This window comes from Dipodomys merriami, unplaced genomic scaffold (genome assembly GCF_024711535.1).
Source record: "Dipodomys merriami isolate MVZ:Mamm:240054 unplaced genomic scaffold, mDipMer1.0.p SCAF_11, whole genome shotgun sequence".
Classification (NCBI taxonomy): Eukaryota; Metazoa; Chordata; class Mammalia; order Rodentia; family Heteromyidae; genus Dipodomys; species Dipodomys merriami.
In genome coordinates, this window is record NW_027202382.1 from 35,311,979 (window position 1) to 35,337,584 (window position 25,606).

At 45.7% G+C, this 25,606-nt stretch overlaps 1 protein-coding gene across 7 annotated transcripts in view; it reads right to left on the reverse strand.

Annotated features, from left to right (window-relative positions):
- Positions 1-25,606, reverse strand: part of Cdk5rap2 (CDK5 regulatory subunit associated protein 2) — a 178,326-nt gene that overhangs the window by 124,650 nt on the left and 28,070 nt on the right. For all 7 annotated transcript variants that reach the window (XR_011369981.1, XM_070012605.1, XM_070012584.1 and 4 more), the window contains exons 5-11: positions 22,064-22,140; positions 16,172-16,295; positions 13,269-13,423; positions 7,407-7,572; positions 6,230-6,283; positions 5,353-5,472; positions 3,558-3,641 (exon numbers count right to left, since the gene is read on the reverse strand). Coding sequence is in view for 6 of the 7 variants with exons in the window: in XM_070012605.1 (XP_069868706.1) it covers positions 3,558-3,641; positions 5,353-5,472; positions 6,230-6,283; positions 7,407-7,572; positions 13,269-13,423; positions 16,172-16,295; positions 22,064-22,140 (780 nt within the window). In the remaining variant the exon portion in view is untranslated. The remainder of the gene's footprint in view (positions 1-3,557; positions 3,642-5,352; positions 5,473-6,229; positions 6,284-7,406; positions 7,573-13,268; positions 13,424-16,171; positions 16,296-22,063; positions 22,141-25,606) is intronic.

Below are 25,606 nucleotides of genomic sequence, written 5' to 3' on the forward strand. Positions count from 1 at the left end.
TAACAATGACAAAACCTAAGCTTGAAGAAGTCCAGTGCACAGATTCTATTCATTGCATAAAAACACATTCTGTGTTGCATCTTCCTTAAATGACCCTTTGAAAAACTTTCCTAGAGGGCTTTTTACCTTTTTCTGAATGATACCCAGGTAGCAAATATTTGGCACAATTAAACACGTTGGAAACTAAAGGTCAAATATAACATTAAATCACTCTTGCCCACTATAAAAACATGAAGATCTTAATAAAAAGTAAGATGGGTCTGGGTTTAAGACCAATGTTAGCTCCAGGACTTGGGAGACAATTATCTCTGAAGAAAAAAATATCTCAAAGTAAAATAAAAAAGACTGGGACCAGACAAGGTAGCACATACCTATAATCCCAGCTGTTCAGGAGGTAGAGATTGAAAGGATCATAGTTTGAGGAGAGCTCAACAAGTAAGTTGGGCATGATGGTACAAATCCATAATCCCAGCAACACAAAAGGAACAGGTAGAAAGATTAAGCTGGGAGGAGGGAGGGGGAGAGAAGAGAGAGAAACCTTGAGAAATAACTATAAAGCAAAAAAGGACTGGAGCACATACATATAAATGTGTACTGAGAGGGTCAAAGTGTTAATAATAAACATTTAAAAGTGAGCTTATAGGTGATTTCTGTCAACTTCTTTTTTCTGCTTTAAGAATTTTATACATATCCTACAATGTGCTCTTTTTTTATATGTGTGTGTGCTGGGCCTAGGGCTCGAACTCATGGCCTGGACACTGTCCTTGAGCTTTTTTGCTCAAGGCTAGCACTCTACCAGTTGAGTCAGAGCTCCACTTCTGGCTTTTTGGTAGTTTACTGGACATAAAGAGCCTCACAGATTTTCCTACCCATCTGGCTTTGAACCATGATTCTCAGATCTCCACATCCTGAGTAGTAGGATTAAAGGCGTGAGCCGCCAGCACCCAGCTTACAACGTGCATTTTTTACTCTCATAGCTGGAGGGGATACCAATTCCAATTTGGAAATGATTTGAAATGAGCACAGAGGAGCATTAGCCAGTTCACATGGTACCTACATGAGGCAGGGCTACCTTCAGAAGCTGAGTCTCTGAGCTCCTGAACTTTGTGACCACTCCAGGACTGGAATAACATTCACTACTGCTTCAGTATCCAGCTGATGTCAATCCCGTGACTGCTAGCCATTTAACTCATGCTGCAATTCGTTCAAATCACATGATTTGCCCACAGGTCCCAAGATGCCAAAGAAATGCATTTCTGTGTCTACATGCATTCTTTTCTTTTCTCTTTTTTTTTTTTTTTAGTTATGGGTCTTGAACTCGGAGTCTGGACACTGAGCTATATCCCTGAACTCTTTTGCTCAAGGCTAGCACTCTACCATTTGGAGCCATAGCTCCACTTCCAGTTTTCTGATGGTTAATTGGAAATAAGAATCTCATGGACTTGCCTGCCGGGGCTGGCTTTGAACTGCCATCCTCAGATCTCAGCCTCCTAAGCAGTTAGGATTACAGGCATAAGCCACCATTACCTGGCACAAGATGCATTCTAGCCCACAAATGAAACAGCCCACGTGAGCTAGCATGTGCAGTCACTCACGCATAATTAGGGCTCTGGAGTTAGACATAAGTTTGGGTCCCACTGTAAACTCTCAAGTTCACAAACACACTTCCTTTATCCTTCCTGGAGAAAGATGCAGTGAGGGTTCTCCCAGCAGTCAGTGTGACATACAGCTCCTGATCTCTCTGGAGTGCAAGAAAAACAACCCAGCAGACACTGCACTATAAGAGCTCAAATATCACTTCTATCATCTTTCAACTAAGGCTGTTAAATAACTGCATGTCATAAACCTGGGTAACAGTTGGCACTGATGACTCACACCTATTTAGGAGGCTGAGACCTAGAGGATTGTGGCTCGAGGCCAGCCCACAAAAAAATCCACAAAACCCCATCTCCAAAATAATCACCCAAAAGCAGGACTAGAAGAGTGGCTCAAGTGATAAGAGTGCTAGAAGAGCAAGCCCAAGGCACTAAATTCAAAGCTCAGCACCACCAAGAAAGAAAAAAAAAATCCCCACAATGCTGTCTTTCCTTCAGCACCTAACATAGTCATTATACCGGCATAATACCAGATGTCTGTTTTCTGGCTATTAATTACCAGTATGTCTTGGTATGGGTTGTTTTTTTTTTAAGCAATGGAAAACACTGATGGTTTTCCTAATAAATCAGCTTTTAAAGTTTGTTATCGCAAAAGCAAGACAAAAACAAAACACTGTGTAGAAGTCCCCTCGTGTCAGAACAGAAAAAAAGGGGCAAGTCCAAGGTCCTTCATGTTGCTCGCATACCAATACTCAAACCAATTACTTCTGCTACTCCCCTGTGAGCCAAAGCTCTGCTAAGGATGTGGCCAGAATGTGAAGGACAATCTATGATTGTCTTAAATTCCACTGAAGAACCAACTTCCACTTTGCCACCAAAAGCAACATGGCCTCAGGAAGTGGGAGGAGAGCTGCAGTAACATGAGCTTATTGTAACAATGGGTCTCAAGTGACTCAAAGTTATTGTCATAGATATAAACTGCACAAGGAAACTAGAAATATGGGAAGGAAATGCTGAAATAATTACACGCACAAAACTACAATTAGGAAAAGGGCAAGAATATCAAGATGACTAGTAGCAGTCCACACACTAGGAAACAAGGCTAGAAAAAGAAAAGACAGGGGCTGGGAAGATGGCTCAGTGGTAGAGCGCTTGCCTTGCATGCATGAGACCCTGGGTTCGATTCCTCAGCACCACATAAGCAAAAAGAAAAAAAAGCTGGAAGTGGTGCTGTGGTTCAAGTGGTAGAGTGCTAGCCTTGAGCTGAAGAGCTGAGGGACAGCGCCCAGGCCCAGAGTTCAGGCCCCACGATTAGAACCCCCCCCAAAAAAAAAGAAAAAGAAAAGACAGGTCCCAAGACGAGAAGGGAGTAGGCAGCCCAGAGGGAGGTACGAGATGACAGGTGGAAGACTGGGCTGGCCAGGGAGACTGGCTCTGGGCCAATGCCAGCTCTACCACTTGCTGATTCTGTTACCCTAAGCAAGTCCTGTGAATGTCCTACCAATAAAGCCAGGCTACTTGCGCTTCCTTACAAGGATGCACAGATAAGTGAGATCTAGCTGGGCACGAAATAGGTGTTCAATAAATACCGCAGTAATCTGCAATTGCTACATTTGTATCCTGGCCCTGCTGCTTGGTAGCTGTGTGACAGTGGATACACTGCACCCCCTTGCTGAGATGGAGGACTGCCTTCCCCCACAGGGCTGTAAGAATTAAATGAGATACTCTACGTATCCTGCACTATCTAAAACTTGGCCCAGAGTAAAAGCAGCACTCCACTGGGGGAGGAGCATTATCGCACTGAGGGGGCTGGAGAAGCTCCCGGGCTGTGGGGAACTTCCTGTGAAAGAACCATGGCCCTCCTTATTAAAATCATCCCAGTTCCCTTCACCGGCAAAGTACCTACCTCATCAGGAGTCAGAATCAAAGATAGTCGCTTAAACCAGGCCCACGAACTCTTACCTGGGTCTGGGTTTTCTGGGAGGCTTCTTTGGCTTTTGCGAAGGCAGCGTTGAGATCTTTGATTTCAGCGTTAAGTTCCTCAACCTGAGGGAGTGGGGTGGGAATAAGACACAGCAGGCAGGGATGCAAACAGGCTCTCCTCCCCAGCTCAGCCCCGATGCCTTTCCCACCCCACTGTGCAGTGCTCAGAATCCAGGGAAGACCCCTGTGGGCTCTCTAGGCAGGCTAGTCCTCACCAGTGCTTCACCTCTAGGGGGCCCAGTCCCCACACGTGTTGTTGTTCTGTGAAGGTAAGGTCTGCACACTGGCAGCTTGGGCTTCCGAGTGGGTCTAGTGGAGCCCTTGGGTCGAGAGACAAGGGTAGGGAGTAGACTCTAGGACCCATTTCCTATGCCTGAAACCAGTCCTGCTGCTCCTGTATACATCCCAGCCCCTCGTTGAAGTTCTGACACCTTCCTCCCTCCTTCCCATTCTCCTCTCCATGGGAATGCAGGTCAGCTCTCAGGACTTGAACTCCCACATCCATCAGCCCTCCAGGCTGGAGCCTGTGGAAGCTGTAGACCTGCGCGTGCCTCTGCCTGCAGCACAGCTCTCCTGGAGGGCCTGTCGGTGCCTTCTGAGCAGACCCTTCCCCCACTGCCCCATTGCACCCCATTCTCCACTTCCTGTGCTCTGCACTGGGGCCCTCTCTGGAGTCATACACCCAATCATCAGACCTCCCCTACTCTGGCCTGTGGCCTTACTTCTGGAATCTACCTCCACCTCTCTCTCCAGTTCTCTCACTGGGACCACGTTCTAGTTAGCCTCCCTTGGCTCCCACCTACACTCCCAGCCCCCCTCAACCACCCTCCCCTGCGTCCCCTGAAGCTGGCCCGGCTTCTTTTAGAATTTCAGGCTCTCTCCTAATGTAAGGCCTTCACCAATGTTCAATGCTCTCCCTGTCCACAATGGCTTCCCCACTTCCTCCACCATGCACCCTCCCCCCCCCCCCTCCCGGCACCCCGTCCACCTCCCATCCAAGCCCCCACCACTCATCCTGTAAGACCCACCTCCCTGCTCCTCACCCCACCCTTACCTGGATCAGGTTCCCTTCCCTCCCTGTGCCCTGTGCCTCCTGTGACGAGGCCTTACCTCCACCTCGCTCACTACACCTGCTAGCCGAATTGGGTCTCTTCTCTTCTCTTGCTTCACTGACTGAGGGACAGAACGGCCTCCAGCACAGACCACTGGCTCCTACCTAACTGGTTCAGCGACAGCCTTGCCTCCAAAATCCCTGCGTCTCAGGGTTCTGTCCTCCTCCCTGAGGTTCCACCTGCACTGGGCAGCAGCGGAGCCACTGGCCACAGGGGGAGCTCGTGAGCCACACTGAGCCACATGGTGAGCTGAGGATAAACTGAAATGCTCGCCAAGTGTGTCTCAACTACAAACGCTTGGTGCTGAAAAAATGAAATATTAATTACTTCAATGATACTTCTGACTGATTTGATCACATGTTGAAATGATTGTGTCTGTGCATGTTAAAGTTAGTTTAGCTTGTTTCTTTGTATTCATTTTAATATGGCTATTGGAAAATTAAAAGTAGTATGTTTAACTCCTATGGGAGGCAGGGGAGAGAGAACACTAGATTTGATACTGTACTCCAAGAGAATTTCCACTAGACAAAAAGGATCCTTTGCCTACTTTCTATTATCTCAGCTCTCTTAAAACTTTTATCTAAAGCTAAAACTTCATGGTAGGAAAGGCTAGCAATGGAAACTAATAAAGAAAACCTCCACTTCAAGTGCATCAGCCATACCGCTCTTTCCTTTGATTTTAGTGCCGTGGTTAAGCCCTGGATAGCTTTATCCCTCTTTAAACTATTTTTCTTCTCTGTAGCAATTTCTCTTTCTTTCTCTCTCAGGTCCTCCTGAAGTGCCTAAATTAGATTAGCAAAAAAAATCACTAAGTTGATGCATTCTCACCAAAATGCACTGTAAATATATCTTTAAGAGAACACTCAAACGCAGTTATTCTATCTCGTTCCTGTCAACCTGTGATTAATGTTTGCAAGTGGAGCTGAACGCTGTGGCATTAGCTCCACGTTTCTCTGCTAGCGCTCCCGGCAACGGGACTGGGCAAGGAGAGGGATCAGACCAGCTCAAAGGGTGGCAGCTATTCCTGTGAGTACACTAGTGCCTTCTAGAATCTGAATTCAGTCACATCAGAGTCTTTGAAACTGGCCCCGGTTATTTGGGGGGAAATAACAGATCATTAATTTCACTCCTTGATGCTACAAAAGCTAGCGGAGAATTGGGATTGAGGGAGACCGAGTTCACTTCTGAAGCTGATCACCACTACCTCTCCTGGGCTGGGGAGGATCAAGCCAGACACAGATGAGACAGCACTTCTAAACAGGGGATGCTGTACAAATGGGCTGTGGGACAGGCCTGAATCCCAGGGCAAAGGGCCACCCTGTTCTGAGTGTCAAGTGCCACACCTGCAGAGTGGGCCTGTCTGCCTATTACTGCAGTTGGAGACCCTCCCTCTAATGTACCTTAGGCACAGCTGGCATCTAGCACATGGCACTCAGTAAGTGACAGCCACTGATAGAGCGAATTATCTGCTGCACTCAGAATAAAGCAAAAGCAAGACAGGGCAAATCTTCAATAAAATTTCAAATTAGATCAACAGACCTGGATCCTCTCTTCAAAGTGATTTCTCTCCTTCTGGCGCTCCGTTTGTGTGGCCTAAGAAAAGGCATTATTGATTGGTGTCAGTCAACCAGAGAAAATGGTGTCCATGACCCAAAGGCTCACCAGAACAATTACAGCGAGCACCTCATTTACTCGCCAACATGAAGCTCCTCCAAACCAGTGTGCCCTCCCTCTCTCAGCCCCACCCAAGGCCTCTCCTGGATTGAGTAAAAAAAAATCATAAAGACCAGCAGCCTGCTTGATCACCAGCCACCACTGCCCCACCCCACCCCCGGGGCTCAAGAGTATACCAGGGTGCTTCAGGACAAAATGGAAGGGGCTAGGAGAGAACAGGGTCACAGGTGGGACACAGGCTTAAAAGGAAGAACAAGAGACAGTGGATGATTCCATGTGAAAACTAAAAAATTCACTGCAGTGGATAACACAAAGACCCAGCTCCAGAAGAAATCAAGAGCCATTCTGGGCCACCAGAACATGCCCCACTGTGAATGACCCATGCAGCAGCCACCCTTGGTCCAACATGAGTGGCAGGTGGGCACTAAGACCTACCTGCCCTCTGTCTTCCAGTAGTCTCCAGTGGAGGCCATCTAGAGGCGGGGGAGGAGAGGGAGGGGGGAGGCCAGAGGGATGTGGAGTCAGCTATCAGTAATCCAGATCTTGAAGCCTTTAGATAAACATTAACACCCCTCTGAGCCTGTTTCTAAACTCAACATAGGGACCAGCCAGCCAAGAGGATGGAAACGATAGTAACTGAGCCTTGAGTACTGCCAGGCCCGGGATGGCCTCCCCTCATGGCTTTCAAGGGTCATAGCAAATGTACCTTTGAATTGTCTCTAATCACAGAGGAAGGGCAGACATGTGCAATGCACCACAGTTTCATCCTAGGAAGTCCCAGAGGAGGAAATAAAGTCTCTGGACAACAACAAACTAACACAGGGTGAAAGACAGTCAGAACTGGGTTTTTTGTTCATAAATAGGAGGCTGGGGGGAAAGATGCCAGGGCCCTGACAGAGATGGCTTCTGCTGATCATTCAGCTGACAGGGAGGGAAGAGAAAAGGCGACAGGGTGTGAACCATGTAGACTGAAGGCGCTCCATTTGAAGTGTGGCAGCCACTCCCCCCGCCCTACCCGCCATCCCTGGGCCTGTCACCTCACCTCATCCTCGTCTCCCTCCTCAGCTTCCTTCAGAGCAGTAGAAAGTCCTCCGAGCTCTCCAGAGGCCACGTTCTCATCAGGAGATGCCATCTGAGATTTCCCCTCTTTAAGGCACTGAATTAAAGCTTCTTTGCTCTTCAAAGACAGCTTCAACTCCTCAATCAGCCTAAAAGAGAACAAAATTTAAATATTAATTCTAAGCTGTTCTCTTAGCTCCATGGAGCAAGAGAGACTAGGAAATGGAGCCAGATCTCTACAACTAAACATACACACAATCTACATTTTGCAGGTCAGAGATCAAGAGCTCAGAATCTGTGCAACATCTGAATCCCCTGGCCACAGCAGCCAGACCACGGCCTGGTCAAGTCACACCCTGTCTGAAGCCCTTCAGCAGCCCCCATCCATAGCAGTAGTTACTAATAATTTCACAAGAAATCACTTTTTGGCCAAGAAATCCCCTCTTCAAAAGAAGCCTGTCGCCAAAGCTCAAACACAGGGAGCCACTCGAGAGCTGTGCGGATCGTGACTCCACAGTCTCTCAGAGCAAAGCTTAAAAACACACTGACTCTCAAGCTAACAGCCAAATGCCTGGGCCAGGGTTCTGAGGCCCAGTCTGCAGGCTGTGACAGCAGGCTGATCTCCCAGGAAAGCCTCCCCACTACCACTGAGCAGCCTCACTTCCAGCTCTCTTCAAAGCCAGGCTGTTTTATGCCCCACCTCCCCCATGCCTCTGCACGTGCTATCAATACCCTCTACCTGGAATGTCCTTCCCAACCCTGCCCCCATCTCCATCCAATAAGCTCCCTATATCCTCTCCTCAAAGAACCTTTGCCCCACCATACCCTTCAGGCAGAGCTGAAGACATCCTTCTCTGGACCACCAAGCCACCTTGCAGGAATTGGTCTCTGACCACAAGTCATGTGACCTCTCTGCACCTGCATGTCTTTGGTTATAGAATGGGGCAACGTGCTTGTGTGGCCTGGGGATCCACATTGCCTGGCATACAGCAGAACTCAGCAAGTAACACCTGCAGTAAATACTACTTTTTTAGAACATTCAATACTCAGAAGAGCTCTGAGTATCTGAACGTGGTACACAGAGTAGAGGCTCAGAGGGCCACCCTCATGAAGCAATCAGCATCCCCCAGGGAAGGTCAGGTGATAGAGGCGGCTGACATATCCAGCAGTGCCCTTCAATGGGGCAGGGGGCACCAGGCAACCTGTGTGGTGTTGCCCAAAACGTAGAGGAAGGAGCAAGACTGCCCTCTAGGGGCTCAGCTCTAAAATAAGCCCAAAATCAAATGGAAATGTACAGTCACGCCAAGTTGTATAGAATGCTAACTCAATAAACTTGTTTATTTGCTCCTTGCTAATTAGCATCAAGTATGTTCTAGATATGATGAAAATGTGTAGAGGGCTGGGATCACGAGGTGAGACTTAGGCCAAATAAAACTCCGCTCACTGACAGAGAATAGCAGCCTCCTTGCCACAGATGGAGCCTGGCGCTGCCACATCTTCAAGCTTTCGAGAGAAGCTACAAACTCATACTTTTGTGTGAAATTCACCGTTTTCAATATTGGCAACTATTCAAACTGAAAAATTCTGTGGAGACCAAAGAAAAGGTATTTGCTAGCCACATTCAACCTGCAGGGCTCCCAGATACTGCCTCCAACATACAGAACAGCTGAGAGGCCAGACTGAAGGAAAGAAAGCAGTGACTATAAGTGCCTCTGAAAAAGATGCTGGGAGCCAGAAAGATGCTGGCAGGGCCCATCCGAGGAAGGTGCAGACCTCTAGTCGTAACAGTCTGCCTGTCCAATACTGGGTCACTCTTGTGTGTGGCAGACCTGGACTTTTCTCACCAGGACACAACCACGGAAGCCAACTACCTAGCCACACTAACCATCTGACCTTGACTGAGCTTCAGATAGGGAACACACTGATCCTAAACCCCAGAGAGTATCACCCAAGTCAATGAAGAGCTGGCTGCTGCCCTCAGAGTGGGGTATGGCTGGGACCTCTGTGCCTGAGGCAGATGCATTCACAACACTGACAGAGCAGACTCTGCCCATCCAGTAAGTTCTGTAGGAACCTCCAGGAAAGTGCCGTCTCCATGAAGCCCTGACCTGATCCCCCACTTCCACGTGGTCTACCACACTTTGTACTCCCTTCCCAAATGAGCGAGTCAAACTTAGGCAGGACACCCTGACAGAGACAGCTTTCCTCTAGCACTCCTGTGAAACGTGCCAGCCTCTGAACCCTGGCATTCTTTCTGGGCTGGAAACTCCCAGGGTTCCTCCTGAAGGGCTTTCCCTGCCCCACACCCAAGCACAGAGTCCTGAACTCACCTCTTTGACTACATCCATCAGGATGTACAAAACCACAAGGATGCTCCACAGAAACAAGACCCTGTGTATCTCTGCATTCCAGACACAAACGCCCCAGGCCTCACTCCTCAGTTAAAGAAAGAATATGCATGTCCTCTAATGTCAGCCTGGATCCATGTATCCACCCACCTTCTGGCCTCCACTCACAGACTCCTTGAACTATGTCTGAAAGCATCATCTGTCCACTAGTTCCACTCAAAAGCGTATCTTCTTTCTTCTCCCAAATTCAGCAAACCACACTAGCATGGCTCATCTGCTCATACTGGGAGAGGTTAAGTAATACTGTAGCTCTTCCCTCAGCCAACCAAGCCCTGGAAGCTCACATGCACGCCACCTTCTCCCATCTCCACCTGTTCACTTCCAAGCCTGGTCCATCCTGGTCACCATCACCTCCCCTGTAAATGTCTTTATCAGCAGGAGACCAACCTTCTACAAAGACCCAGAGCAAACAAATCCATTCCAGCCAAGGGATCTCTCTAAATCTGACTGTGGTCCTGCCCCCAAACCTCATCCCTCACACTCCAGTGGCTTCTCACATACCTTCGGGATGAAACCCAGACCTTCCACACAGCCCCAGTGTTCCTCTTCTCACCTCTTCCCACTGCCCTGCCAGAACATAATACTTGGCCATGCTGAATGGCTTTTCCCGCCTGCCTGTTCATCTGGACTATTATACAAACCATTCCTATCCCTGGAACTCCTTACACCCATTTCTTTGTCCAAGTAATTTCTCCTCAGCCTCATACAATAGCTCATCTTTATCCATTTACCTAAAGTAGATTCACAGTAGTTAACCACAGTCCAAATATATTAAGTGAACATGATAGAAATAATTCATAAATGTTAAATGGATGTCACACTACAGTATAATGAAATCTCATACTGTCCTCTCCTTCCCACCTGGCACATGAATCATCCATGCTATAGATGCTACCCACCCACTGGTCACTCAGAAGTCATCCTGGCTATCACATGGACTGTACAAAGTGCTTGTGTCCAAGTAACCCTAACAGAACACCACAATGCCTGTGCATCAACCTATGGGGCATCACAACAAGACACAGTACCGTAAGGTATTTTGAGAGAGAGAACATGGTCACAGGCTTTTATTATAGAATTCTGTTGTGTTTGGTCTGCTTTATTATTGTTGTCGATGCCTTTACTATTTCTAATATAATTATGAGTAGGACAAAACATACACTCAGGTTTCAGGTAATCACACATTCCCTACAGATTAAAAGAGGACTACTGGACTTGCTGCAGGAAACTTCTAGTCTCTCTAAACTAAATTTGGTAATGATTGTGCTGTTTGTGCCTCTTCTACCCTTTCCACCTCACTACATGACAAGCTTAAATTTAGACGATGAATGAGAATGATCTAATTGGTATCATTCAGTCCTTTATTCCAATCCTATTATGTAGAACAGAAGATGCGAAGGAAACATTTGTTGAACGAAGGACATGATGATCCAACAGAAGCAATGAACTACACACACACACACACACACACACACACACACACACACACACACACACACAGGGTCTTTCCAATCAGCTCTATTTCAGGACTTCTTTGCAAACCCCTTCCAGCCTCCTCCTTTCTTCCTCATCACAGGCACTTGGAATTCTATTCCACATTCTACTCTATTCTATTCCATTCCTTGAGCTTCTACCCCAATTTAACTGCTAGAACCTATAGTGTAGGAAAACAAGTTCATAATGAGATGTACAAGTCATTATGTGGAAATACAAACTTTTCAACTTTGGCGGGTGTGGGGGGGTGGAGGGGAGGGAGACGGGGGGGCAGAGGGAGGGAGGGATGGGAAGGGATGGGAAGGGGAAACAAAGAAGGAAGCAACAATGCTTGATAAGAAATGTACTCATTATCTTGCCCATGTAATTGTAACCCCTCTGTACGGTATTTTCACAATTGGAAAAAAAAAAAAAAAAAGACTCTTAGAGCTTCACTATTAATCAGCTGGGAAGAGAATGTGGAATTTTAGGTGGGAATTTCTCAGTCAAGTGGCTCCTGACTTCTTGGATGCTGCCTGGAAAGGTCAATAATTACAGTGGAGCTTGGCAAGGTGCCCCCTCCAGGAAGACTCCTATTACTGCAATGTGGCCAAGAAAAACCCAAGGCCAGCAGGGCGCTGGTGGCTCATGCCTATAATCCTAGCTACTGAAAAGGCTGAGATTTGAGGATCACGGTTCAAAGCCTGCCGGAGCAGAAAAGTCGTGAGACTCAATTTATCTCCAATTAACCACTAGAAAACCAGAAGTGGTGCTGTGGCTCAAGCGGTAGAGCACTCACCTTGAGCTGAAGAACGCAGAGATAGCTCCCAAGCCCAGAGTTCAAGCCCCACAACCGACAAAAGAAAAAAAAAAGAAAAAAAGAAAAACTCAAGGCCTTAAACAGGCAAATTGTCACACTCACTTCCTCTACCAAGGTTCAGAGAATTCAGTTCCTAATTGCAACACTTCCATCTTCCCAAACAGGTGAGAAAAATCTACATTGCATCCTACAAATACTAGTTCCTCCAAATGCTGAAGCTAGCACACTTAAGTTTGGAGGCCACAGGCTCTCCCTCTGCATCCATTGCTCCTCTCACTAATAATCCAGATGAACAATCATCTGATTTCCTAAACCATGACTGAAGATAAGTCTTTATTCAAGTCTCAAAATAGGACCAGAACAGGGGTAAAGGCAAACAGCAGTTAGACAAGAGGCCTAAACAACATGGGACCCATCCACCCGGGGACACTGAGTGATCAAGAAAATCAACCACGTCAAAATCCTGTAGAACACATCATTAACTTTGGAACAATGTCATCAAATTCCAAACACGTGAGGCTCTTCAACCAAGGTTACCGCAAGCCTCATCCTTTTCACTTAGTGACCATCAAATAACACAAGAGGGTCAATATGTAAGAACAAAATTTCAGGTTTCTTCTAATTTTTATCGAAAGCTTAATTGCAACATATGGTAACTAAAAAGCCCTCTTGTGCATCCACTTCTCTGAACCAAATGGCACCTATCTTATTCTGGATTATCCACGAACTCGAAATTTCCCTTTAACAGTGCCAAGTAAAACTGGACTTCCTGAGTCTGTGGCTTGTTTTAGCTAGCAAGTAATGTGAATGTCAATTCCACACAATTGGTTCTTCCTTTTTTTGTTTTTTTCCGTTTGGGTATCAGGTGGCTTTTAGCCAATACCGAACACTAGAGTTAGTATTTAAGTACAATGTTTCAACATGAATTTTTATCTACTAATGCTCTCCTCCTATTACTATCTATTTCTTTTCCTTTCCATCCTGATTCTGCCCCTAGTTTTGTTTTCCTGTATTGGGTGGGTTCTAGTAAGCAACTCAGGCCCCGTGTGGAATGCTGAGAGAAGGCAGGGAAAGGGAAGGGAAGCAATATTTTTCCCCTGCTGCAAATGCAGGGTAATAGGGTTTCACAGGGATCCCAGCAGACCTGTCCTTCTCATCCAGGGCCAGAGCCACCTCCAAGTCCCCCTCCTGCATCTTCTTCATCGCTGCAAGCTGGCTTTCCAAACTCAGCCGAAGAGCCTTCTCCATTTCTGTCCCCACAAAGGCTTTCTCCAGTTCTGCTTGGGCGGCTTTCACATCCTAGAGTTAAATTAAATGCATTTGATGCAATTTTTCAATACAATTGGGAACATTTTGAAAGGAAATTGGATTAAAATATAAATATTTATGACTTTTTCTCCGGCACATTTCCCCTCCCTGAATGGTATTATACATGGGAAGAATCGGTAATAAATACATTTGCCAGCCATTTTTCCCTCCTGTATCCTGAAGAGTAATAGGCATTTCCAATGGAAAAGACTCAACTCTACGAGAACGATACTTTTGGTTGTGAAAAATCAGATCAATATTTACAGCTTCAGTGAGAACAAGGAGAAATGCGCCTCTCAATACTAAACACATATCAATTTCCAAGTCATCGTAATCTCCATTCAAATTCGTCCCACACCCCACCGTCCCCTCACTGTGTCTTTTTAAGATAATGACTATACAATTCTAAAGTACATTTTCCATATCTCCAAGGTGATTTAAGCAGTGAAAATCTCTGTGCTCTTTCTGAGAGCTGAGAGAAGCCACCAAGGAAATTATCTAAAACACGCAGGCAGTGTCTATGTTGGGAGAAAGGCCTCAGTGCTCACTCAAGGGACCTAGGGGTAGACCTGAATCATGTATCACAAGGACTGGCTTTCAGACCTAGTTAGCTAATGCTGCGTGTGGTGATGCACACCTCAAATCTTAGCACTCTGGAAGCTAAGGCAAGAAGACTGAATTTGAGGCCAGTATGAGCTACCCAGGTCAGTCTGGGCTACATAACAAGACCCTGTCTCCAGAAATGAAACACCCAACTTTCCTACGTACTTGCGTTATGGACTTTGGATAGATACTTAACCTCTTTTAGCTCCAAGTTCTCATTCTATAAAACAGGATAAGCACTATCTCATTGAAGAGCTGCTGGGAGATGCTTTCTGTAGAAAGCTTCTGAGGAAGGGACTGGCTTGCTATTCCTGCCCTTTCCTTAGTGCCTACCTACCCAGCTCCATCTTCCCAGAAGTCTTGCCTGTCCATGCCCATGAGAGCTGGTACAAATCAAAGCCTGTCATTTACTGAGTGCCTATTAAATGCCAGACTCTGAGCAAGAACATTAATTCATTTCAGATTTTGTCCTCATCTACCCCTATAGTGTGATATACTAAGACAGTAGAGTATCAGAGTCTACAACGCAGGCTGGCAGCCAGGCCTCCTAATACTTACTGCCCAGGTGACTTTGAGCAAGTGACTTGGCCACTGTGCCTGTTTCTGATGTAAAAGGAAAAGAGAGAAAGAGAAAGGGTGATGGAGTACTTACCTGATTGGTTCCTGAAAGGATCAACTAAGAATCAGTGTGGAGGGAACCCCAATGGCCTATTAGCCCCACTCATTATTGCTGTCACCACTGTAGAGCAGGTGTGCTGTCCCTCCCTCAGATGAAGAAGCACAGGCCCCGGGAAGGCAAATACCAAAGTGATAAAGATAGCAAGGGACACAGCAGAGATGTGCCACTTCAAAACACTGCAGTACTAGTTCAAAACAGCAAGGTGATTGAATCAAGACTAAGCAGGGTACAGTGGTTCTCAGCAGGAGGGCAAGGATATGAGGTTAGCAATGTTGGCTAGACCAATGAGGGCCTGTAGAAAAAAAATTTTTTTTTTAATTAAACAGTATAGGTTAGGCATCCTTAATTTAAAAATCTCAACTCTAGGGGCTGGGAAGGTGGCTCAGTGTACAGTGCTTGCCTTGCATGCATGAGGCCCTCAGTTTGATTCCTCAGCACCACATAAGCAGAAAAAGCTGGAAAGGGCGCTGTGGCTCAAGTGGTAGAGGGCTAGCCTTGAGCTGAAGAGCTGAGGGACAGCGCCCAGGCCCAGAGTTCAGGCCCCACAACCAACAACAACAACAACAAAAAAAATCTCAACTCTAAAATGCTCCAATATCTAAAACTTTCTGGGTGCAAGCATAGTATCACAAAGGAAAATTCTACAGCTAATCTCACAAGACAGGTTGCCGTCAAAATACCAGCACACTAAATACTTGTCTTTTGGCTCTATACAGAAAATATACATGAAACTAAGTGAATTTCATGTCTACACTTGGACTCCATCATAAAATAATCTCATTGTGTGTAAGTAAATATTCCAGATTTTTTTAACTCCAAAATCTTTCTGGTCCCAAGCACTTGAGAAAGGGACAGTCAACCTGAATGATTTACTATTAGCTTAAAAGGAGACAGAATATTTTAGCTAGGATTCAAACCACAGTCACAGGAAAATGAGGAGACATTCAATGAGTACTGGCAAGATGTAGGATGAAAGCCAGATCTGAGGACAACACCTGAAGAGACAATGGCTAGAGACCAAGGAATCTAGGTGTAGGCTTGCCTGGCAGTAGGTAAGTCTTTCCTTTCAGTGGGATTCATCTTCCTCAGCTTTACAACAGGACCAAACTGGACAATAAACAGTGATGTTGTAGAAAGCCCAACTTGAAAAGCAGCACACAATTTAAATGTGGGATTTCACCTGTACTGTTTGTACTTGCTGTGCCTCCTCGAACAGGAATGTGTATCCCGTGTATCCTCCAATAGGAATGAAGATAATTGTGGCCAACTAGCTGGGCAGAGGTCTTATAAATTATAAATACAGACTGCCAGAAATGAGCTAGAACCTAAGAGATACTTAGGACGAGGGTGGCTGGGTACTGCTAAAACTCCTGAGAGTTCATGAAACAAACAACAGCAGAGGGTCTCCCCTGTCAGACCACAGTGCGAAACATGGCCACTCAGGCTCCCAGACCTACCCCTTCCAGAAGGCGGATTCTTCTTGTTAGGAGGTCTTCTACCTGCTGCACCTTCTTCTGGGCGTCTTCTTTCACCCGCTGAATCTCAGAGCCACCCCCTTCCGCTAAACTCTCCACCGCTTTGCTGCAAAGAGGCAAAGGGATAGATGGCATGAGAATGGCAATCCAGAGGTCCCTTCACCAGCCCCAAAGATACAAGAAACATTCACTCATTGTTCCTTCCACTTACCTGAGCTGGCAGAAAGAAAAAAGAGGAGAGGAGGGGAGGGGAGGGGAAGGGAGGGGAGAGGAGAGGAGGGGAGAGGGGAGAGGGGAGGAAAAGAGAGAGGGAGGGAAGAGAACCAATATTTGTAATTCCAAGATATAGGTTAAGAAAAAGTTAAGAATCATCTATAATCTTGTCACCCAGGATAACTAAGGCAACATTTTAGTATACAGCCTTTCAGACATGCTCTATAAAAACAGAAGCATTTGGTACATTCCTAAACTGATTTGATTCTTTCCTATCAGTAAATATAATCTGAATCATCAGTTTAATGGCTACGTATGAATTCATTCTATGAAATATGCTGTAACTGATTAAGTCAATTTCCTACACTTTATACATGCAAATTGTTTCTGATTTAATACATCTGTCTGACAATATAAAGACCTGAAGACCATGGTCATGCAATGCTCACTAGTGCCACTGTCGCATTTAACAGCCACACTGTGACCAAAGCTTATGTGTGTTACTATCCAGTGGTTTCCCAAGAAAAGATTCCCCAGGAGGGAATGGCTGGGTCAAAGGGCAAGCACTCTTTTAACACTCAAGATAGCTATTGCCATACTTCCTGCGAGGGAGCTTCAACAAAGGACACATCCACTGGTGGCTTAGGAGAAAAGCATTGACAGACCGCCATGCAAAGGAGCAGTATTTCATCTCCTGCCAGCTAGAGGAAAGAGCAGTTTCGGAAGGACAGGATCAATCTGTGTGAGTGCAAGCTACCACTTCGGGCATGAGGCAAGGAGATCATGAAGTCTAACACTGCTGTGGCCCCTTGGAATATTCCCTCAGCACAATTAATGTGGGGGACAGTGCTGCTCCAAAGCTAGACCCAGGGGCCAAGCCACCAACACTGAAAGCAAAGCAGGATCTCGCAGCTTAAGACTCTGAGCTGTTCCCATCAGATTTCTAAATGACTGCAGGTTTCCAAAAGGCAGATAACAGAGGAAATGGCTCCACCTAAAGCTGGTTTCTCAGAAAAACTGCAAAAAAAAAAAAAAAAAAAAAAATTCCAGTTGCCCTCTATGCACTACTTCAGAGGTATATAAAATTTCCACGTGACCTGGACATGCACATGTGCAGGTCACATGAACAGACAGAGAACAATACAGAGTCAAAAGGGCCATGCCTGCTGTCCAAGTCCCCAATAGGCGTCACCTGCAAGTAAAGACTGTATTCACATTGGCCGTTCCTCTCACCAATAAGGCTTCAGAGCCCCAGCGTGGCAATGCTGTGTGAACAGAACTCAGTGTGAACAGCTGAAGGAACGGGCATGGCTCTGACGCTGGACAGATCTGCTTCCAAATTCTTGCTCCATTCCATTCCCCAGCATGACCAGTCTCAGCAAATCATCTATTGTATTTCACTTTCCTCACATGAGAAGATGAGATGACTGCTTTGTAGAATTAATATGCTTACACAGGGGTCACCTCTTCCTCCCTGATTGGAGTGTTATGCTCATGAGCCCCAGATCTGAGCCCAGGACCACAATGACTCCTGCTGAGCAGTTGAGAGACCTTGTACCAGTGTCTGAGCTGAGAACAGATTATCCCCAGCCAGAACCAAGGCCCCCATGCCCATGTCATAAGAGTGCCCCCATTCTCTCTGCTCATTTCTGGGTCAACACCGTCTCAAATCACAAGGACTCAACCTCATTCCTACCTATGCTATTACAGAGGGCCAAAAGAACACCAGCCTTGCTGCACCTGCTTCCTGAGCCCTAGAACAAGATCTTCCCAGGCCTTCATTTCAGCTACATGCTCACAATGTCTTAGCCCTTGGGCTTTATGAAGCCCCACTATACAACCGTTCCTTTCTATAGCCCCTACCCTCACTGTGTTGTATTCTCACCTGACAGTCTCCCTCCCATCAATCTGTCAGCCCTGCTCTAACCTTGGCTTTTTACAGCCTGAATCACATACACTGTCAAGAGGCTGACTACAATTTTTAACAACTACTGGTATTATTCAGTTTGTTTGTGTTTTAGTTATACCAATAAAATATATTCCCAATAATAAATGCTCCAACTTTTCATTTATCATCTTTGTGTTTTACAGTTACTGTAGCAATAAAATTTATACTCAGCAGTATGGTGCAATTTTCCTCTGCTAATGGAATTATTATTTTTTGTTTGTGCTTTAAAGCTACAGAGATAAAATGTACTCTCAACAATATGACTGCTTTTGCTTTTAATGCCTCCTTACCATAACTGATGAATATAACAATGGAAAAACCAACAAACAAATGTCTTCTGGGCACTAGAGCCAGACCAGACTCTTCTGTTACCATTTCGGACAAGTTCCCTGCATTCTAGGCCTCAGTCTTCACTTCACTGAAATGGGAACACTGGCTGTCTCACACAACTGGTATAAACACAAGAAAGCACATCCAATGCCAGGCACAGATTTGACGCAAAGCAGGATCTGACTATTGTTAGTTCTCGTTCTTCCCCTGCCTTTTCTTGTAGAATCCGGGCTAAGAGACCAGGTAGACGGCAAGCCCTCATGGGAACTGTCTACTCCAGCTTTCTACACATTAGAAAGCACTCCCACAATCGCTATCCGTGACCCTTTTCCATCATCAACATTTCCTCTGCATCCTTGCCACTCTACTTATAGCTCATAGAGATTTTCCTGTGCTGGGTGCCATGTCCCACCCTATCCCCCACCAAAATGCCTAACTGAAAAGGGGAGGTGGTGAAGGCATAACAATAATATACTTTCCATCAACACGTGTTAGCTACAGACACACTCCTGTGGTGCTGGGTAACTAGGAACAAAGGGAAAGGCACACTAGTAGTTACATGATAGATACAGAACAGCCACATAGACACCGTATACATGCTGTCTATACATGAAAATCAAACACAAGACAGAGCAGGAAACCTACTCTAGTAAGACACTGGGACTAGTTCTAGCTCTAGTGCTGACCTTCCTGAATACAAGTCACAGCCCATCCTTCGCTAGGCCTAAATCCTTCTTCAATAAAACAAAGACATCATGTGGGTTTGCCTGGCTCCCAGGATAAGGATGCAATGTACTTGGAGTGGAAATGTTTTCTCCCCCAGAAAGTGCTACACATAGGACTCTCATTGTATGACAGAGTCTGTGAGGAGGCCAATGTGGGCAGAAGAAGTTGCACATGGCCCATTTGAACCTGTACAGAGGGCAAGGTGACAGGAAAGGCATTAGGCTGGGAGAGGCTGAGAAGGGGCAGAGATCAGCAGGGGCAGTCAGTCATCACACAGGAGCAAGCATACCACCCAACTGTGTGTGGGACCCAGAGTTGGTAGAGAGGAAGCTCGAGTGGTTATGTCACTGTGAACACTCCTAAAAGGAGCTCATGGCCTTCATGATGCTACCTTCTCACCAGTCACCAATGCCTACTGACTTTGCCTCCAAAAGATCTTTCATATCCGCCTCTCACACACATAGTCCACAACGCAGCCCTTGCTCATGCACCAGGTTAGCTTCCTCACTGGCTTCCTTCTTTATTTCCAGTTCCTTCCACCAACTATTTCCCACCCAGCATCACACCAACCTTTTCAAAAGCAACTCTTGGTGGTGTCCCTTGCTTATTTGATCTTAGACTAACACAATACCTTCTCCAACATTTCTTCATCCACTCACTGTTTAATTACCACTCACAACTCTCATCTCCTCTGTACATCTAGATGTAGGTAGGTACCTCTAGATGTACTTGCATACCTACATCTACATATCTACTGATGAAGCTCCTTGTTCTCTCTTTATAGGCCTTCCTCCAGTTTGTAGTAAAGCCAGTGTTCATACCCATCGTGCCCACTAACCTGAAGCCTTGTGTTCAAATCACCCTAGAACCCCAAGAATTTGTCCAGCATAGCACATCTAGCTGCTTTGTAATTATTTTCTAAGGAAGTTATGAGTCAGATTATAAATGGCCTCAAGCTCTGAGGCAGTCTGAGAAATATATACATAGAAACTTGTATGCAAGGCCCCAAAACACTCCAGTCTGTGTGCTAATACTGAGGAACAACACAAGCTCTTGGGAGTTGGGAGACCTACAGCAGGCAGTGCAATGAGTGTTAAACTGAACACTCTATTGTTGATCTTCAGGCCTGCTAAAGCAGATTTGCCCAGAGAATGATGTGGCAATAAATTAATAAATTAATTAATTAATAATCTGGTCATAGTCATTCATTCATTCAGAAAATATAAAGTGTGCAAGTTCAAAAAGATTCAGAGAGCCGGGCGCTGGTGGCTCACGCCTGTAATCCTAGCTACTCAGGAGGCTGAGATCTGAGGATCGCGGTTCAAAGCCAGCCCGGGCAGGAGAGACCGTGAGACTCCTATCTCCAATAAACCACCAGTAAACCGGAAGTGGCGCTGTAGCTCAAGTGGTAGAGCGCTTGCCTTGAGCTGAAGAGCTGAGGGACAGCACCCAGGCCCAGAGTTCAAGCCCCACGACCGACAAAAAAAAAAAAAAAAAAGATTCAGAGGTGGCCTGAGTCTAATCTGCTCAAAGCCAGCACAGGCCAACTTCTAGTTGCTGGACACCTGGCCATGAGAGGAACTTGTGCAGCACAGCACATCACAGATGCTTAGTAACTGCTCTGGCCCAGAGTAGTACAGCATGCCCTATGCCAGACTGGGGCTCCTGGCCTGCCACAGCCAGCAGGAGCTCGCTGCCACATCCCTCGGTGGGTCAACCTTGGGATGTCTATTCCACTCTCTTGAACAAAATCAAACACACATGGTGTCCCTACTTCTCCCGTAAATGCCCTCTCTCACTGCACCTCCACTCTGTGACTGGTAACACTCCTCTCAGCCATCCTGGTCATCTTCTTCAGATCCTCATCTATTATATAATAAGCAATGACAAATGAGTAAAGAATCAACACCTCCATCAGCTATAGTCTCCTTCCTGTGTGTGTCGTTCAATAAACATCTGAATAAATAAACTAATTAATGGAACTACTAGCTTTCAGATAATGTATGTTATTAAAATCTCCTTCAAACAAAATACTACAAAAGACACTGGAATTCATGTAACAGGTTTGAAACCAAGTTCCAAGGCTGAAGCTCCACCCTGTCTTCCCTGCCTTACATACCAGGACCTGTTCTCATGCCCCAGGCTGTACAGCAATGATAATGGATGAACAACTGACATAATTCACCACAGGCAAATCTCCCAAATACACTGCAGAGAAAAGAACACGCGCACACACACACACACACAAAGACACACTGCACAACTTCATTTACACCAAGTTCAGAAACAGGCAGAACTAAGCAATCTGTGGTAACAGTAGTTAGCAGTGTCACCTTGGGGGCAGAGTCTGAGTCCTAAGAGCATGAAGGAAGCCTCTTGGGGCTGGTAATGTTTGCTTCTTAATCAGGATGGTGACTGTGTGTTAGGTCTGGGAAAATCTATCATGCTGTACCCTTGAGTCCTGATCATTTTCCACAGCTATGTTACACTTGAAAATAGGTAATTAAACAAAAACAAAGACTTCCTTGGGGTCCTCAGAGGCCAGTCAGAGAACAGCTGACTTGAGAAAGCAGCTGCGTGTATCTCACTGGCCAGCTTAGCAGCCACTATGCGAAGCTCCAGCAAACTGCAAGCTTTTGAAGTATGACAGTACTCACGAGGCTTTGATGAGCAGTTTCTCTCTCTCGTGGAGCTCCCGCTTCAGACTTTCTACTTCCACCTTGAGCTCAATGTTCTTCCAGACAACATAAGGAAAGAAAAGAATCAGTGTAAGACACAGAACCTCCAGACACCGAGGGTGGGCAAACTACTTTTAGCATGGATTGACTGCACAATGCTCCTAACAGCAGATCTTAGATTCAAAACGCTCATTAGCCTCAGGGCTCAGGAAAAGGGGAATTATTAAACACTGGTGGTCTCAAAAAAAAAAAAAAAAAGCCCCTGGATTTCTTAGGACTTGGAACAATTATGTAAATACTCCAAGCTTCTAACAGCCAGAGCATTCTAATACTTAGGCATAAATGCCATACAAGTAAAGCTGATTTAAAAATTGTTTGCCCTCCGCCAAGCAAATTTACAGTTTGCTTTTGCCATTCCAAGGCAATTACTTCTGGTTGTTTACAATCATGCATGTGGTGGCTGCAGCTGTAAGAACATGTTATGACTTAAAAAAAAAAAAATTAACACCTGTGAAGAGATAAGAAGGTGGTCTCAGCATGGCCTCTCTTGTTTCAATATAAGAACTGAGGATACTCCCAAAACAACCACAATAGCAAGGGGGAAGCTGTCTCAAAGGGACTTCAGTGTTCTTCAACTAACAAACTAAAACAAAGGGAATCCTACACAGCCTAGGGCTTACAACTCACATAAGAATCCACAGACAGGCCAGATGCCAGTCTGTAATCCTAGCTGCTATTCAGGAGGCTGAGATCTGAGAATCAAGGTTCAAAGCCAGCCTAGCCAGAAAAGTCCGTGAGACTCTCATCGCAAAGAAACTACTTAGATAAAGCAAAAAGTGGAGCTCTGGCTCAAGTGGTAGAGCACTAGCCTTTAGCAAAAAGAAGCTCAGGGATAGCAACCAGGCTCTGAGGTCAAGACCCAGGGCCTGCACCAAAAAAAAAAAAAAAAAAAAAAATCCAAAGACAGAATCTTTGGCAGAAGGAAACAATGTGAGACCATGGTGCAATGGTGAGCTTCTCAAACCTATCCACAAATGGATGGAGATGGATATGACCTAAGTTATGCAGGAGAGACGGGCTGTAAGCATCTACATTGCAGAGGACTGCTATACATCCAAAATTTCTCTGAATTCTCTATCCTGATTTATTTTAGGAATTCACATTAATGTTACACTCTACTCTGTAACATGCATGCATTATTTTAAATTAAAATAAGTCTTCCAATTTAAAATCTCAAGGAATATGCTTCCCTCCTTCTTGCCCTGGGGAGGAAGTAACCCACATTAATCCTAAATTCAGCCAAGCTGGGCACTGGTGGCTCATGCCTATGATCCTAGCTACTCAGGAGGCTGAGATCTGAAGACTGAGATCTGAGGCTGAGATCTGAGGACTCCAAAGCCAGCCCAGGCAGGAAAGTCCATGAGATTCTTATCTTCAATTAATCACCAGAAAACTGGAAGTAGCACTGTGGCTCAAGTGTTAAAGCACTTGCCTTGAGCTGAAGAGCTCAGGGACAGTGCCTAGGCCCAGAGTTTAAGACCCACTACCGATGATTTAAAAAAAAAAAAAAAATCTTAAAAAGGAGGCTAAAATCTGAAAATCGCAGTTCAAAGTCAGCCCTGGAAGGAAACACACACACAAACACAAACACACACAAACACACACACACAAACACACACACACACACACACACACACACACACACACACACACACACACACACACACACACACACACACACACACACACACACACACACACACACACACACACACACACACCCCTAGGACCAACACACACAAAAAAAAATTCAGACAAAATGAAAAGGTCATGGCATGGGACTAGAAGGACATGGGTTCAAATGCTGCCTCTACTGTTTCTCGGTAGACAACAGTAAGTCAATGGTTCACTCTTTCACAGGGCCAAATGAACAAGGCCCTGCCTTCATGCTAACAAGGAAGACAAAACTAGAAGTGTGACCCTGAGCCTGATCTTAGACGGCCAAGTCCAGGAGGTGAGAAAGCAAAGTTCCTTCAGATCCCTTAGTTGTCAAATGAAAAACCAAGACATCTTCATGGAAGGAGGATTAAAGGATTAACTAAATAGCAAATGAGCAAAGCCTACATTGTCTTCTTGGCTGCCAAACAACCAAAGATGAAGATGTCATCTACAAGGCACAACTTTTTCTAGAAGAATGGCCTGCAAAGGCTAGACTCTGAGCGTCAGTACAATGTCTCCAGTGTGGCTCCATGAAGGCTGCATAAACACTCTTCAAACAGAGGATCTCCCCAGCTCTCATGAGGGCAGCAAGCTGATACACTGTACTTGAAGAGTGCTGCTCTTCAGGTGAAGCAACTGGCACCCAATCCAAGAAATTTTATCCCATGGCTAGCTGACATGTCATGTCCATTAGGCTAATTTTCCAAGGCCCAATATCTCAGGGTGCAAATTTAGTATATGATATCCAACCCAAAAGTCAGGATGCCTTCGAGGCATAAAATGGACTATTTTAGAGCTATAAAAAAGAAAGAAGTAGCTGGGTGCCAGTGGCTCATGCCTATAATCCTAGCTACTCAGGAAGCTGAGACCTGAGGGTCCCAGTTCAAAGCCAGCCAGGGCAGGAAAGTCTATGATACAAATTTTTTTTTGGGGGGGTCCGGTCGTGGGGCCTGAACTCTGGGCCTGGGCACTGTCCCTCAGCTCTTCAGCTCAAGGCTAGCACTCTACCACTTGAGCCATAGCGCCACTTCCGGCTTTTTATTTTTTGCTTATGTGGTGCTGAGGAATCGAACCCAGGGCCTCAAGCATGCAAGGCAAGCGCTCTACCACTGAGCCACCTTCCCAGTCCGATACTCTTATCTCCAATTAACCACCAGAAAACTGGAAGTAGCACTGCGGCTCAAGTGGAAGAGCACTAGTCTTGAGCTGAAGAGCTCAGGGACATGCCCAGGCCCAGAGTTCAAGCCCCATGACCAACAAAAGGAAGGGAGGGAGGAAGGAAGGGAGGAAGGAAGGGAGGAAGGGAAGGAGGAAGGGAGGGAGGGAGGGAGGGGCATGCTTTTGGTGGTACGATGGCAAAAATACAGGGTGGGGAATATGCCTCTATTCCAATAACTGAAGTCACAGATTATATTGTAAATTTCTGTACAAATAGAATATTATACATATTCTCTATGTATACATAGATGTAATGTATACGTAATATTCTATCCAGAAAAAAAGAATAAAGCAGCACTTAAATTACTATCAAAGAGAAGTATCCAAGATACCATTAAGTGAAAAATATAAAGTGGTTTCACACACATCCCCCCTCCCTCTCTCATTTGCTAGTATCCCTCTGCACATGGAAGCCATATATTGGTGAGATTTACAGACTCAGAAGAACAGAGTGAAAGCACATCTTTGCCATACATTCATGTTATATTTAAAATTCTATCCAAGTGCCCCTATCCAAAAACTTAACTGAAAAATAAAAGTGGGGAGGGGCTATCTAGTTCGATAGTACAAAAGAGTATCTAATGG